At 31.0% G+C, this 14776-nt stretch overlaps 1 protein-coding gene across 4 annotated transcripts in view; it reads right to left on the bottom strand.

The window, feature by feature from the left end:
* Window positions 1–1393: 1393 nt before the first annotated feature.
* The window catches only part of Eip63E (cyclin dependent kinase Eip63E), a 298278-nt gene continuing 284895 nt past the window's right edge, over window positions 1394–14776 (bottom strand). For all 4 annotated transcript variants that reach the window (XM_070112122.1, XM_036364837.2, XM_036364859.2 and 1 more), the window contains one exon: window positions 1394–11962. In XM_070112122.1, coding sequence (XP_069968223.1) covers window positions 11898–11962 — 65 coding nt within the window. In that variant the 3' untranslated portion in view covers window positions 1394–11897. The remainder of the gene's footprint in view (window positions 11963–14776) is intronic.

Genomic DNA, 14776 nt, shown 5'->3' with positions numbered 1-14776 from the left:
TCTATTTTTCACTATAATTACCTTAATTATCCGTATCCGTGTATCCATGATAGCGGATATAGTCTAACTTGATACTCAAATTTTATCCTAGAATATTGAAAGTTTGTCAGCATATTTTGCAAAATTTCTTTACAATTTGATGCTTTATGGATACCTAGCCAAATTTCGACTATCAAAACTAAACTTTCCCAAGCTTCATTTTCCGGAATATTCATAACTTGGGAATCATGTGAAGCTTGTATGCACGAAAAAGGGGAGCAAAACCCTAATCATGACTGGAAAAAAAATTGGTCAAAATGTTATATAATAAAAACAAGAGCACATTCAATACATTCATGCATAAATTCGTAATCTGGACACTTGAAACCATGGAACTTTGGGCATCTAAAATTACAGTTTTTTTGTATATATATTTTTTTGTTATACATATTTGTATGCATAAATATAAAAAAAGCTACTAACGTTTGCCTTTTCTAGCCTTTCTACAAAATAAAAAGTTTTCGAAAGTAGCGAAGTAGGATGCGTGATGCCTCTCGTTTCAGGTTTGGCCAAAAATCATGTGCCAGAGTATTCAGGTCTTTTGTTACGGATCTAGCATTGACATGCTTTATAAAAAAAACAAAAAGATGTTAAAATCTTTTGCTTTCTTTCTGATGCCAACTCGGCGATTTTCAAGCACTGCTGCACAGGTAGATTGACGACTCATTTGAAAAAAATTTCCAGGACTTCACGATCTTCACTGAATGGTTTGAGGCACTCAAATACTTGTATTCGTGATAAAGTAGACTATCTAAAACCTTTTGGAATATTTTCAACGATTCCGTAGCCATTATTCCATTGGAAAAAGAAAATTTCAAGCAAAATTCTTGTTAAATGTTTTTCCATCGTAAAAATCGCCAGACAAATCTTTCGTAAACAACAGCTGCCAACGCATTAATTGACATATGGAGATCAAACTTCACACGAACATAAAAAAAGGTATGACCAATCTAGAAAAAAAATCTATCGACTCGGTTTTCGCGCGGTTTATATGTACCTGTCGTGGTCAAATATGCTTATACTTTGTCCGAATAGCTGTCTTAACATATGTGATCAGTTAACATCTTTTATAATACCTGTTACATGATTATCTCTATAATAAATAGCAATTTTAGAAAGGTTTTAGTAAGTAAATAAGCTATATTTCCTTCCAACAACTTTCCTTCTGTCATTATTAATTATTTGAGCCTAAATATAAAAATCAATTATGCGACGGATGCACAATCAGTGTATGCGCCTCTAATCACCTAAAAACTTGTTGGGTGTTTGGCATTTCGTAGCTTATATTCTTATACGCCCTATACTATACTAACTCAAAGCTTCAAGCGATTACGATTCAAATAAAAAACGCACATTTTTATGTCAATATATTCATCCACTCTATCATTTATTTTATTCAAATATTGATTTGCTGGCTCATTCGATACAATTATTTAAATTTCAATTTTAAATTAAACACTGCATTCCTACTACTTTTTATTTATTTGATTTGTGTGTTTTTTGTTTTTTTTTTCAAATTTCATTAAAATCCAATATTACTACGATTTGCAATTAACTTTTCTCTTTAGCCTGCCGACGCAACAACATTCACAAGTAGTTTTGCCATTTTTATAGTACTTTACTTATTACGTTTCTAAGATTAGATCATATTTCACGCTACAATAATTACCGTATAATTTTAGTTTTTCTTCACATTTTCGAGTTGAATTTTTCCTTGTCTTGAGTTTACTTGTTTGTTGTATTAACCGCTATTTATGTGTACTTTAATTTATAAAGTATATTTAAATTTTATTTACTTAAGTGTATAAATAAAATTTCTTTATATTCAATAACATTCAAAAACGATTTTTTCTTTAATTTAATTTCACATTTTGTGTTATCTTCTTTACAAATTATTGTACATTGTTTTGTGTAAGTGTTTCGTTTTAGTAAATTCTCTACAAATTCATGCTCATATATTTAATATAAATCTAACCACGTATGTACTTACGAGTATAACTGTATATTTCTTATGCGAAAAAACCCTATTAAAACACTTTTTATTGTAAGACGATAAAGAGCGTGTGTGTAGTAGTTTGGTGATTTTTTCCAAGTTTTTCATTTTAACTATTCTAATTATATTTATACGCTAATTTTAAAAATATGCTCCCTACATTTATAGCTTTTAATATTATTACTGTACATACATATGAGCGCACACATTACACACATTTTCACAAAACGACTCGATCCTCTACTAATAACACACTTACTCAGTAGAAGGTGATTTTAATTTTTTCGTTTTCCTATCGATAAATTAGTAATACAGTAATTTGCTCTAATAAATAGTACGTATAATTTGTTTTAAATAAGATTATTTATCTGCCGTAAACAATTACAATTCTTTAGTAGAGTTTAATATTGTTTTAAACAAAGGTACGGTTTAAGTTGTGAAATTATCGGTACTTAGTGGTTATTATTACTCACTTATATGTATTTGTTTATCTACCATGCTAGAAAAGTTGTTGCTCACAAAAATCTTGACAAAAATTTTCAAAACAAAAACACTCGTATCTGAAGCACACGGGATGCCAACTTGATATAGCTTCATCGTTGCAAGAGCTGCATGTTCAATAATTGGAATTAAGAGCTGTAAGGTTTATCAGCAACAGCTGTAAATATATATGCGAAGTCGTGAAGTTTTGAACATACCTACGTGTAAGTATTTTTTTCATATGAAAAATAAATATTTTGGCAAGATTTTTGTTTTTCAAAGTTTTACATTTGCTTGTCATTTCGTTTACAAAATTCACTGCAACAGTTCGATTTATGGCCTTTTTTTAAGATTTTTAGGCATCTGCTAAATGTATATACATAAGTATGTATGTGTATACGCATACACATTTATATTTATTTGGCTAATTTTTATTGTATTCGAAATATATATGCAAGTTGTTGTTGGTGAGTTTTCATTCAATTTTTTATCGATATGAAATAAATTTGCAAAATATAGTAGTTCAAAAAGAAATTGAAATGTATTTTACATTTTATATGCACTTTCTGCAAAGCTTCTTCGACTATTTGAAGTATATAAATAATAAATGCTTTAAACATTAGATCCCTCTGTGACATCTTATGTTATTGTTATGTCTGATTAGTCAATAATCTCTGCATGACTCACCTTATACGGATGATTCAACAATTAATTGTATAAATACGTATTTACACTGAAGTCTATGATATTAAAATTACTTGCCAAGGTTTCAAAAAAAATATGTACTATTTTATCAAATTTGGCTAGGAATGATCTATATAAACTGCGCATGCACAACGAATCGATGAAACTTTTCTTTTACTGGTACAACCTTTTTTATTTATCAAACGCATCATTACTGGTGACGAGACGTAAGTTTATGCATAAGACGTTGAAACTGTCCATCAATATAGCGAATGGCGCTCCAAAAATTATCAAAAAAAAGAATAAATTCGACAGTCGCTGTATCAAGCGTGCTTGTATAGGCTCTGAAGCCTACTTGTATTTTGAAGGCGATCATAAAGATTTGTATTAAAATACGTGGAAATGTAATTTCCTTTTTTGTCATTCCGCGTCAAATCTGATTAGATGGTATATATATTTTTAGAGGTTAGAGCTCATTCTAAGCATCAATTCCAATATGTACATATATGTATGTATGGAAATCTATGTCTTCTTTTATTTCCACAGAACGCGGTACTTTTCATTTGATCTACGAAGACACAAATGTTGATTTGAGCTTTGCTCCTTCGAAAATTGTAAGTAAACACATTTTCAAATTTATCGCATTTCAATACCAAATTTTCAAGTTTGAAAAGTTCAATGATCACACTAAAACATATTCAAACTTTTCGAAATTCTATATACAAGCACTTTCGGTTATATCTTCCCGAGAACACAATTACATAATAAATAAACACTGACCGCAAATATATTGACATGTGACATACATATTTATGTATAAATATGTACATATAATCCAAATAGTCGAATCTCTTCGGACACAGTTTTTTAAAAAAATATGCTACCTGGATTTCATTCATTTTAAATTTTTATAAACATTTATAAAAGCTTAGTACGGCCGTGCAGTAGAAGATTGGGTAAGTATCCAGCTAATATAATAATGCAGGAAAGCTGTGAACTACTGCCAATCAATCTCACAATTTTTTTAACACTCTTTTTTTATTTATAATCCTATTACTTAAAACACTCACACCTCAATTAATTTCCATTCAATGTCTTCTTCGTTAAAAACGCATGAAGCGCAAACGAAATTGCAATGCAAAATTGTTTCAATGGAAAAGTATTAAAATATCGCTTGCGATAATTTATTGCTTTACTTAAAACTATGGACGTAACTCCGGGATGGGAAAGTGCAAAGTGCGTTCAATTTTGCATACATACTTCTAAGTATTACTAATGTACTATATAATCTGTACGAATACCTAAGTATGTATGTATGTACCTACTTACGTATGAATGTGTTTATGCATGTGTATTTCGCGTGTATGTTTCTTAATTTTTAAAGCGCGTGCAAAATTTATTCAAGTAACCCAAATTAATCATGATTTTCTTTCATAAACAAAAATTATTTGTATGTATCTGTGGTTGTTTGAATGAAATTTTAAATGATTTTCCTCTATACTGTTAAGTCTCACCGAGCCAATAATGTTTTTGAACACGTCTATCAATACTATATACATATACGCATATGAGTAAATTTATATATGGTGGATCAACTCGATTGCCAAATTAATTATAGAGCGCTTTAAAGAATCTTTATTTATTTGGAGGAATACCAACGTTGTTCTCGCGGTGAGAATAAACAATCGGCAATATTAATAAACAAATCTTCTTTCCACTTGGTTGTTTGCCGAATTCACTTTGCTTAGCTTTCGCGCAAAAACTGAAAACTGCATTATCTTCCTCTCAGAACTTTTGTTTATACCGAACCTGAACTCTATGGAAGCGGCGTTAAAAATTAAGTGCTGAATTATTTTCCTCTTAAAAATAAACAAACATTTTAGTCAGTTCGATGTGTACTAAATACATATGTACATATGTAGCGCAACAAAGTAATTATAGCCAGAAAACATACTGGAATGTTCGGAAAAAATTTTAAAATTTGTTGAGTTATTCTAATGGTTTTCCGTCTATAACTATATTCGTGCGGTCAAGCCGGCGCAGTTCTTTTGGGATGGAATCCAGAAATTGCAGTAAGATGTTGGATGAAAAATGTTATAGCTTGAAGTGAGCAATACTTTGAATAATATTATTGTATATGTTTTCCTTAAATAAACGTTCAAATTTTGAATATATCCATATATTGCTGTCTTCGAATTGCCATTTCTCCGCTCGATATCTTCGCGCGCTGCTCTCTTGTAAAAACCAATACATGTGAAAGTAACAACAAAGTTAAGGAGTTGAATTTGTACACGAGAGCATGCGGATATCAGTTTACCATGGTGAATGGCTCAAATAGCAAATATAATATTTCTCAAAAATGACAATCAAAAATTTTTTTGTTGCTTTTTAAAAAATTAAGGCTAAATAAATTGTAATTGTTTATAGAAAACAACACTATGGAGTTAGTTTTTTGACGGGGAGAAAAGAATTGCCCCACCAAAGATAAGATAGCAACACAATTGCGTCAGAAGACATACATATTAGCGCAGGGTTGCACCGCAAGTGCTGCCTTCTTATATGAAAATATAGTATAGCTTGTTCGATTCGCTTCTCTCCAACGCTTGGCGATTTGGAAACAGCTATTATTATATCAGGTGATGGAAAAAATAGTTTACCTAAAGGAAACATTATTATATGAAACTCGTTGATGCAACTTCATCCGTTCCCATTTATCTCAAAAGTATAAACATACTCAAACTCTTCATAAACTAATAGAAAACAGCCGTTGTAACTTCAGTTTATATGAATCCACGTAGAACATTCAATATTAGTGTATTTCAGTACGACATCTAAGGTGGTTTTCCTAAAGCACATCATAATACGTTGGAACTACAGAAAAGTTACTACCTACAAAGAAAATAAACTCTATTGAAATATGTATATATATAATATCTGCACAGTAGCCAATTATTCATCGTATGAATATGCAAAAGGTTAGAAAATTTATTTAGATCCTGTTTTACTCTTCATATCGTGGATAACTTCCAGTACATTCTTCGAAGAAAGACAGGTGGGGTTAAATGTCTTCACCGCTGCTTGACAGCCAATTTAACCCCTCTGGTTAAATTTTGCGTTACAATAACGTATTTTGAACTGCGTTATATTTATTTCATCATGATTGGATCCAATTGAGAATATCAACAAAATATTTCATTCGGCTACTCTAACCAGCTATAATATTATAATATCAAAAATGTCAGGCTGTATTAGACAACGCGGGCAATTGGAGCAAGTATCGAATAAACGTCAGCTATAACAAAAAAAAACTGTATATTATATAATTACGACATGTTTCTTAATAAACGCTAACTACACTTGGGAAAAGGAAAACTTAATTTTTTGTAGATTTCATAAGATCAGCGGACTTGTAGAAAGTTTTCCATTTCAACAACCAACACTTTACTTAAAGACATACTATGAACGCACCAATTGATGTATGCAAGATCAATTACAATGACAATTACTCAGGCTTACTTATGAAAGTCTCGCTATAGACTCAGAAATGATAGAGATATAGAATAGAGATATTTCTACCATTCTCCCAAAGGTGCTTGAATGAATTGTTGAACATCATATGCTTTCTGTGCTGCATTCACTTGAGGAATTTCTTGAAGTCATAATTGTGGCTTTTCGCACCGAATTGTCACTTTGCTCTCTAAATTATTCAGTTGTTGAGAATTTGTTTGCCGACCTCAAATGCCTACTTGCAAAATTTATGAGTGGGTATTCAAATCCGGGTGCTATTTGTATTTAAACAAGTGATTATGAAATTACTTATAGATTTGTACGTTCATTGTAATCGGGTTCGCTCGCAGCCACACTATCGAATATTCCGAAAAAAAATCGTATTATGAATGTGTGGTATGTAAGTGGAACGAATATATTTGTATAAGTCTATGGCCCAATATTTATTATCCTTTCCTCCCAATTACGTAGATAGTTATGAATTACTTCATACTGCTTTGATTACCTTTACTGTTGTTGCTTTGAGCAACAATTGCTTTTGTATTATTTCATTACAGTTGTTGTATTTGCCATTTTGATTTTTGTTCTCTTCGTTTTGATACATTTTCAAGTACTTAAGTATGTATTTATGAGTATAATACTCTTATTTGTTATACATGTGCATAGCTCATTGTCTATTTTCGTCATTACATTCACAGACGCAGTTTGTTGTTTGTGTATACATATTCTAAGTGCCTTTAAGACTTTTACTTCTTTTGGACAGCTCTTCGCAGTTTACTTGTTGCAAGTGCGCAAATAATAAAATTTATGATTACTTCACATTATTTTTCTTTGTAGTTTCGTAGTTCTTTTATGGATATTTCATAATTTGCACTACTGGAAAATGTTTAAGTTTTCGGTATCTTAACTTCAATTGGTGGTTTCCTGTTTATCGGTTTGCATTAAATGTTTCGTGAATTGTATGTATGAATTTGACGTTGTCTGTAGTGAGGTATGCACGTAAGCAAATCATTAATTTATATATTTAAAATGTCTACGCTACCTTTTTAAATTTGTTGAGTTGGTATGGGTATTCGTGTGTACTCGTATTTAAAACTATGGTAATGGTCTTTGTAATTATTGGTACGGTTATCAAAAAACACTCACTTAGCTGCTTATTTTTAATGTATGTATGTAAGTCTAATAAATACTATTGGAGAATTGTTCTTATTGCACTAGGTGGAAATAATTTATTTTACTTCAGCTATTCCATTCATATTTTTAAGATTTTTCAATATAATTTCGGTATAAATACACTTACTGTACCCTAATATATATGTAAGTACATGCTTGTAATTGCTATATATATATTTTTTACGTACGTACATATGCATATACAAAATCGTCGATGATAATTCGCGTTTCGACATTCGTACACGTTTTCTTAAAGGTTCAGTTATCGCAGGTTGCTCTTGAGTTTTTTGAAATACTTCAACAAATTTGTTTGAAAAATAAAATTAAAATGGTTCTAATAGAATTTACGATAAGTTTATTGCTATTCAAATATGTCTACTATAATGTTTGTTGCATATATTGTTGTTGTGTGATTAGAAAATAATTGTGTAATAATTTTCGAAATATGCATTTATGAATGCTTTTGAGTAAAACGATAACTTGTATGCATGAGTGAATGTGTGCAAGAAGGCGTAAATGCTAAAGAGTGATTTAGTGATTTTCAGAAAATCTGTTTATTCTTTACTTAAACACCGCAAAATATAATTTTAGGCACCAACAGCGACCTTAGAAACGGGTTATATAAATTTCTTTCAAATTGAAGCCATGTGTTTTTACAAAATTTTTACAGTTTGGAATCATATTGAATATAGTTAGCAGGAGTATACGTTACACGTTAATTACTAGATAGCGCTACCAGATATTTACCATATATAAAAGTTTCTATGAGTTTCTTAAGGCCGAATGGAACTAACTGAAAATCTCCGAAACTGGTTAGTGAGTTGTAAAGTGTTTAGGTGTGTTTTGGTTTCCATGAACAGGTTTTCAATGTGCGGAAGTTTCGGGTATCCGCGACTCCCTGGGCTATATTTAAAGTAATATCGATTTCAAAACCGTTGGAAAGTTGCGAATGGAACAAACTATACCAGATGTTAAAATTTTTAGACATGTGTTTTTCAAGAAGGCTTTAAACGCATATAATTAAATGCTATAGCCAAGAATTTTGTCGTGGCTGGCTCGAATAAATCAAACCGAGAAACCCAATTTTCGACCTTTATTTGTAGCGATTGAGGCCGCATGTTAGCAATAACGCATCGAATATGGCCGGCTTCATTTTTGAAGAATATGGATCAATGATTTCCTCTGACCATAGACCACACCAAACAGTGACTATTTGAGGATATAACGGAGTTTCACAATGTCTTGTGAATTATCATCACTCCAAATGCGACAATTTTGTTTATTAACTAACCAAATGTAAGTTTCATCACTGCACAAAATTTTCTTGTGATGCGTCGCACGAACCGAAACATTATTTTGGTAATAAATTTGGACGATTTGCGAACGTTGTTACGAAATAAGTATATTCAATATGCTATGGCAAACCAAACTAAGTAAAAATCAAGTAACAGTAAAAAAACAAACACCCTTTATTTCATCAATATTCGAGTACTCTCTGAAAGAGAGTGAGAAAAAGTTTGTTGTACAGAAATCAAGGGCAAACTCCAAGTTCTTCTTCTGCCTTATAAATCATAGAAAGTCAAACAAAGGCTTAAAACCGTTAATAATTCAATTACTGTCTACAAAACCTAAGAAATTACTAGCCAACTAAAATGCTCACTCCGTGTCGCTTAAATATGTATTATTCCTAAAGGAGGTTGAATATACTTTCAAAAGTATTCAAACACATTTACTACGCATATTTCCTGAATATTAAACTCAAATAAAATTAAATGATTTTAATTTACTAAAAAAGTAACAATGATTAAAAAGTTTGTAAGGGTACTTTAAGAAATTTTTATTAATCGATTTATCGACATTAAAATAAAATTGGTTTCCTAGTTCGTTTTGTAGACAGGCTGTTATTATGGCGTGCAAAATAATCCACTGAAGAATTCACTGGAAATTTCAGTAGTGACATTCATATTTCCAATGAATTTTCACGTGGGACAAAAATAAACCAAATACAATTAAAAGAACAAAAGTCATATTATATATATTTATTTACAGTATGATCAAATTAAAATCTAAATTATAGTTAATTGGCAAACATAATTATTCATATACATACATACATAAATGTAATGTAGTTATTTATAATCAAATATCAGTTAATTTATTTTATAATATTTTATATTCAATAAAACAAATCTTTTTAAGTAGGAAGACAAAACCTGAAAACCAAAATTAAATCAAAACCCTTGAAAACTGCAGTTTTTGCCTAATTTTAAAAAGTGCTAGTTGGGCAAGTTCAATTGCGAAATGCTGAATGATTTCAATTAAAGCAATTTAAAATTAGAAAAATTGTGAGTATTGCTCCTTAACCTTCTAAAAATGCGTTCGAATTAATTGCTCTACATTGAGTAAATTAAACAAGAATTTAATAATATTGTTAATGTTCGTATTTTCTAGAAATTTGAAAAAGCTGACAGTAAACAGCAACTCTCGATTGCTGGTTGTGAAAGATAAATATGCATATTTACAAATTGATGACTCAATTTGCGGGCTTACATGCACTATTAAAGTCAAAAGGCGAATATTTATTTAATTTTTGATATTTTTTCTACGGCTTCACTAGTGATTGTTATTTTTTAGATATGAATATTTAAAATTATTTCACTAAAAATTACTTAAATTATATTTTATAGTTGATAGTGGGGTCCTGATACTAGCCCCTTGCATGTAAGCCCGCAAAATGTCAAACTCTAGTGTCGTATGATGGATTTAAATAGATTTCGAATTTGTTTTTGCTAATTATTGTTTCAACTACGAATTGCCAGCTAATAACTACTATAACAATAAGTATACATTTTGTTTCGATATTCACTTTACGATTTTACGATTTAACAAATGTTAAAATTTGGTGTTGAATTTTGTTTATCGACTCTTTGCGGTTTGGTGGCAACACCAAGACCCTTGCCTAAACTGTCCCCTACTACGTTAATAATAATGTGTAAATATGTATTGTGGGTTTGCTGCATCCCAAACTAGCAAACGTTGCGTGCAGGGGAAGGTGTTTACCGAGGACCTGAGGACCTTGAGGCACGTGTTCGATTGAAGAAAAATGTACATGTGTATATTTTATAGTCTAACAAAATAATATTATGTAATTTTATAGTTTCTCATTTTTTTTATATGTATATCATGATAATACATTATTGTGGTTTTGAGTTGAATTTAGTTTAGTGTGTCTGTTTTTGCCTACTGTTTATCTTAAAACTATTGATTTTTGCTTTTTGTAATTCTGACAAGTTTTACTACAATTTTTATTTTATGTTTGTATTCCAAAATTTGACACTGCTTTACGGTTTCTTCTTAATACTTTTAAAACATTTTTTTCTTAAATTTCAGATTTGTTCGTTAGTACTTGTGTTTGTTGTGGCTTTGCGCTTCACTTAATTTTTTAATAAATTTATTTATCTGTATGGGCCTAGGAATTTTAACAATTTTTGCCGTGTTTTTTGATATTTACTGTCAAGTTCTATTAAAATGTTAAAAATATATTTAGTGCTATGCTTCTAAGTTGTTAGTTATTTGTTTATATTCTTTACTTTTATTACTATAATTGAATCGTTTAAGTTGCTAAGTGATATTTTCACGTTTTTATATTTATGTAAGTAAGTATATACATTGCATATAGTTGTGTTGAGTGTGTGTGTGTGTGATTTTAATCTTGTTCTTTGTTTCATGTTTTACATAGTCACTTTAGTTCTTTTATTTAGTAATTTTTTGTTTCGTGTGTTCTCACACAATTTCTCAAATATTTAACTATTTTTTGTTTGTCTTAATTAATCAAGTGTAGTTGTTGTTTCTTTCGTTTTTGCATTACAACTAAAATTAATTATAAAGAAATGTGTTATTGCTGAAAATAGTGTTGCACAAAAATTAAGTTTGCAGTAAAAAAGTAGAATTACAATATTTATGGCTGTTGCTGCTAACAATAGAAACGTACACCATCCACCGAAAGGACCTGCTTTAATTTTCATTTATTTTGTCGATTCGGTTCAGGAAACAAGTGCACTCCCTCAACGGTAAATATTGATGTCTCTGTAAAGGAAGAGAGAATACAGATATAAAAATGATGAAATTTAATTTACATATATACAAAATATTTGAAGTATTAGTTAGACTAAAATAGAAGAATCAAAATCTTCCTTCACTTACTTTTACTAAACCGCGAAATAATTTTCTTTTCAAACGTACAAAAGTGTATGTTTAGGTATTAATGAACTGACCGTGAATAATATAATCTAGCTTACAGCTTTTACTCCTATTAATATCTACCAAGTAGGTAGTGGTATGAAAAATTCGTTTTAAGTTTAGCAGAGTAACCCATTAGAATTGAATGCATAAGTTTTCTAGTTAAACCTAACCTTCAGAAAAGACGTATAAATTACTCAGCTGCCAGAGAATCGGTTTGTGAAATATATTATTTGAGTGTACACTCGGTTCTTTGAAAAAAGGGAGACAAATATGAGTTTCTTAAACACTAAAAAATTATTTATTTAGAGTTTATTTTTATTGAGATACCAGGAAATGGTTCCAGCATTTCATGCCGATAAACCGAAACCAAATCGTTGAAAGACACAATAGTCAACTAAGCACGTTATGAACCCCCAATTTTGCGATACGCATGGAATAATTTTAGCAATTACACTGTCATATAAGCCTCTCAAGAAAGGGTAGATTATGTCCGAATATTAATTTTTTTGTTATTTACATACCATACAATAATTATTAATGATGTTTGACCCCGAACAGCGTATATTAAGTTTATCACGATGTTTGTAACACTCCAAAGGAAACATTAAAGTATTTATATATGTATATAAATGATCAGCGTGACGAACTAAGTCGATTTAGCCGTGTTCGGCTGCCTGCAAGTCCTTATATACACAAATTAATCCCTTAGTTTGTGACATATCGACACATACGTTTTCTCACCAAGAATCTGCGCATTTGTCGGAACACCGGGCATATAGCAATTCCAAATGACCGATCCAACTATATAAAGTCCTTCTATGAAAAACTTTCTTATATAACAAGGTATCTTAACAATATTTGGCATAAATTATTATATAAGGCATTCCTACAACCTTCAAAGAAATTGTTTAGATTGGACAACTATAGCATATAGCTGTCATGCAAACTGATCGATCGAGCTCAAGTCTTTGTATGGAAAACCTTTTTATTTGCCAAGATATCTTCACGAAATTTCACATGAATTATTGCTCAAGACCACAGTACAATCTCAGAATATATTGTTCAGGATTGGTGATCAAAATAAAAATAAAGATAATTTTATATTATTTTATGCTATAAAAATGCACCTGTGAAGAGTATTATAGCTTCGGTGCAGCCGTTATGTAAAGGGTCTACCAACAAGTACGATGTGATGTTAAAATGAATTAAATCACTAAAATTTGGTCAAAATGGGCTCTGTTTCTTTTTATTCAAATAATTTTATGCCATTTATGATTTGAACAAAATGTGGGCCAAATGGCCATCACGGCTCCGTTTGCATATCTCCACCCATTTACGACAATTTTCAATGACCCGGTGCAACATTTCGGCTGGAATTTCGGTTATAGTGCGCTAAATGTTGTCATCAGTAACATACCCCCAGAGAACATAGCTAAAGGCGTTAAATCGCATGATCTGGGCGGCCATTTGTCTGAGTTATTTCTCGAAATTTACGAGTTGTCAAACTTTGCCCGCAATGTGTCTATGTTTAGACGTGAAACATGAGGCGGCACACCATCTTGTTGGAAATAGAGATCGTCCGCTGTCCGATTACATCAAATTCCGGGGAAAAAAGACAGTCAACATTGTGTTATAATGCTCGCTATTGATGATAACGGCATTTCCTACCTCATTTACAAAGAAATAAGGCCCGATGATACCGTTGTACCACAATCCGCATCAAACGGTCAATTTTTGGGGATGCAATTGGGTTTCCTGAATCACAAGACTCACCCCAATAGCAACAATTTAGTTTGCTGATGAAGCCAACGCCAAGAAAACGACTTTCCGATGAACGTAAATTTGTGAATTTTTCGGAGATTCCAAGCGTCGTACCAAAGTTAAAGAATTTTACAATTCCATAAACAAACATGGCCACCACGAGCTCTTAAAATTACGTCATCCCTATTGGTAGACGCTATATATTTATATTACTTATGAAAATCTGTTTGGGCCAATACCCAGAAAAATGTCGTTTTGCCGTATAGTGTTATCTAAAAAACGAAAAAAAATTAAGTTATGGGCATTATTGGGATGTTTGAAGGACGCATCAAATCTTGAAAAAGACGAAAAGACTGTATCAACGAGTCAATATACCTTGCTACCAATCAAAGACGAAATTTCATTAAATGAGCTGCGAGTCGCTTCTGCATCTACTATATTCTCCGAATTGGCCCTCAGCGACATCTTTCGTATTCTCAACCTCTAAATAATGTTCACTTGCTAAAAATGTTCGCCAACTGAAAAAAGTTTTTAAGCAAATACAATAATAGTACAAAACAGACTAAGAAAATGTTTTCTTGAAAATTATACTAACTTTTCACTCTATCCAGTATATAGACAACATTTAATGCAAAATTATCTAGTTTTAATACTCTTACATATTTTTACACTGCAGTGGTGTGTAAAAAATTAACCCATCTTCAATGGGGGAAAACATTACTTTAGTGGACCAAATGTCCAACTGATTCATTGGATTCATGTATTTAATTGGATATGATTCCATTAGCAGTACAAACAGACATCAGATGTTGTCGGATTGAGTGAATGTTGTTATCCAAACAAAGCCGAGAGGAGATTAAACATTTTATTTTATAATTTATAGGGGTATGTCAATGA

The sequence above is a fragment of the Bactrocera oleae genome, chromosome 6 (assembly GCF_042242935.1).
Source record: "Bactrocera oleae isolate idBacOlea1 chromosome 6, idBacOlea1, whole genome shotgun sequence".
Classification (NCBI taxonomy): Eukaryota; Metazoa; Arthropoda; class Insecta; order Diptera; family Tephritidae; genus Bactrocera; species Bactrocera oleae.
This window is presented reverse-complemented; position numbering and strand designations above follow the sequence as displayed.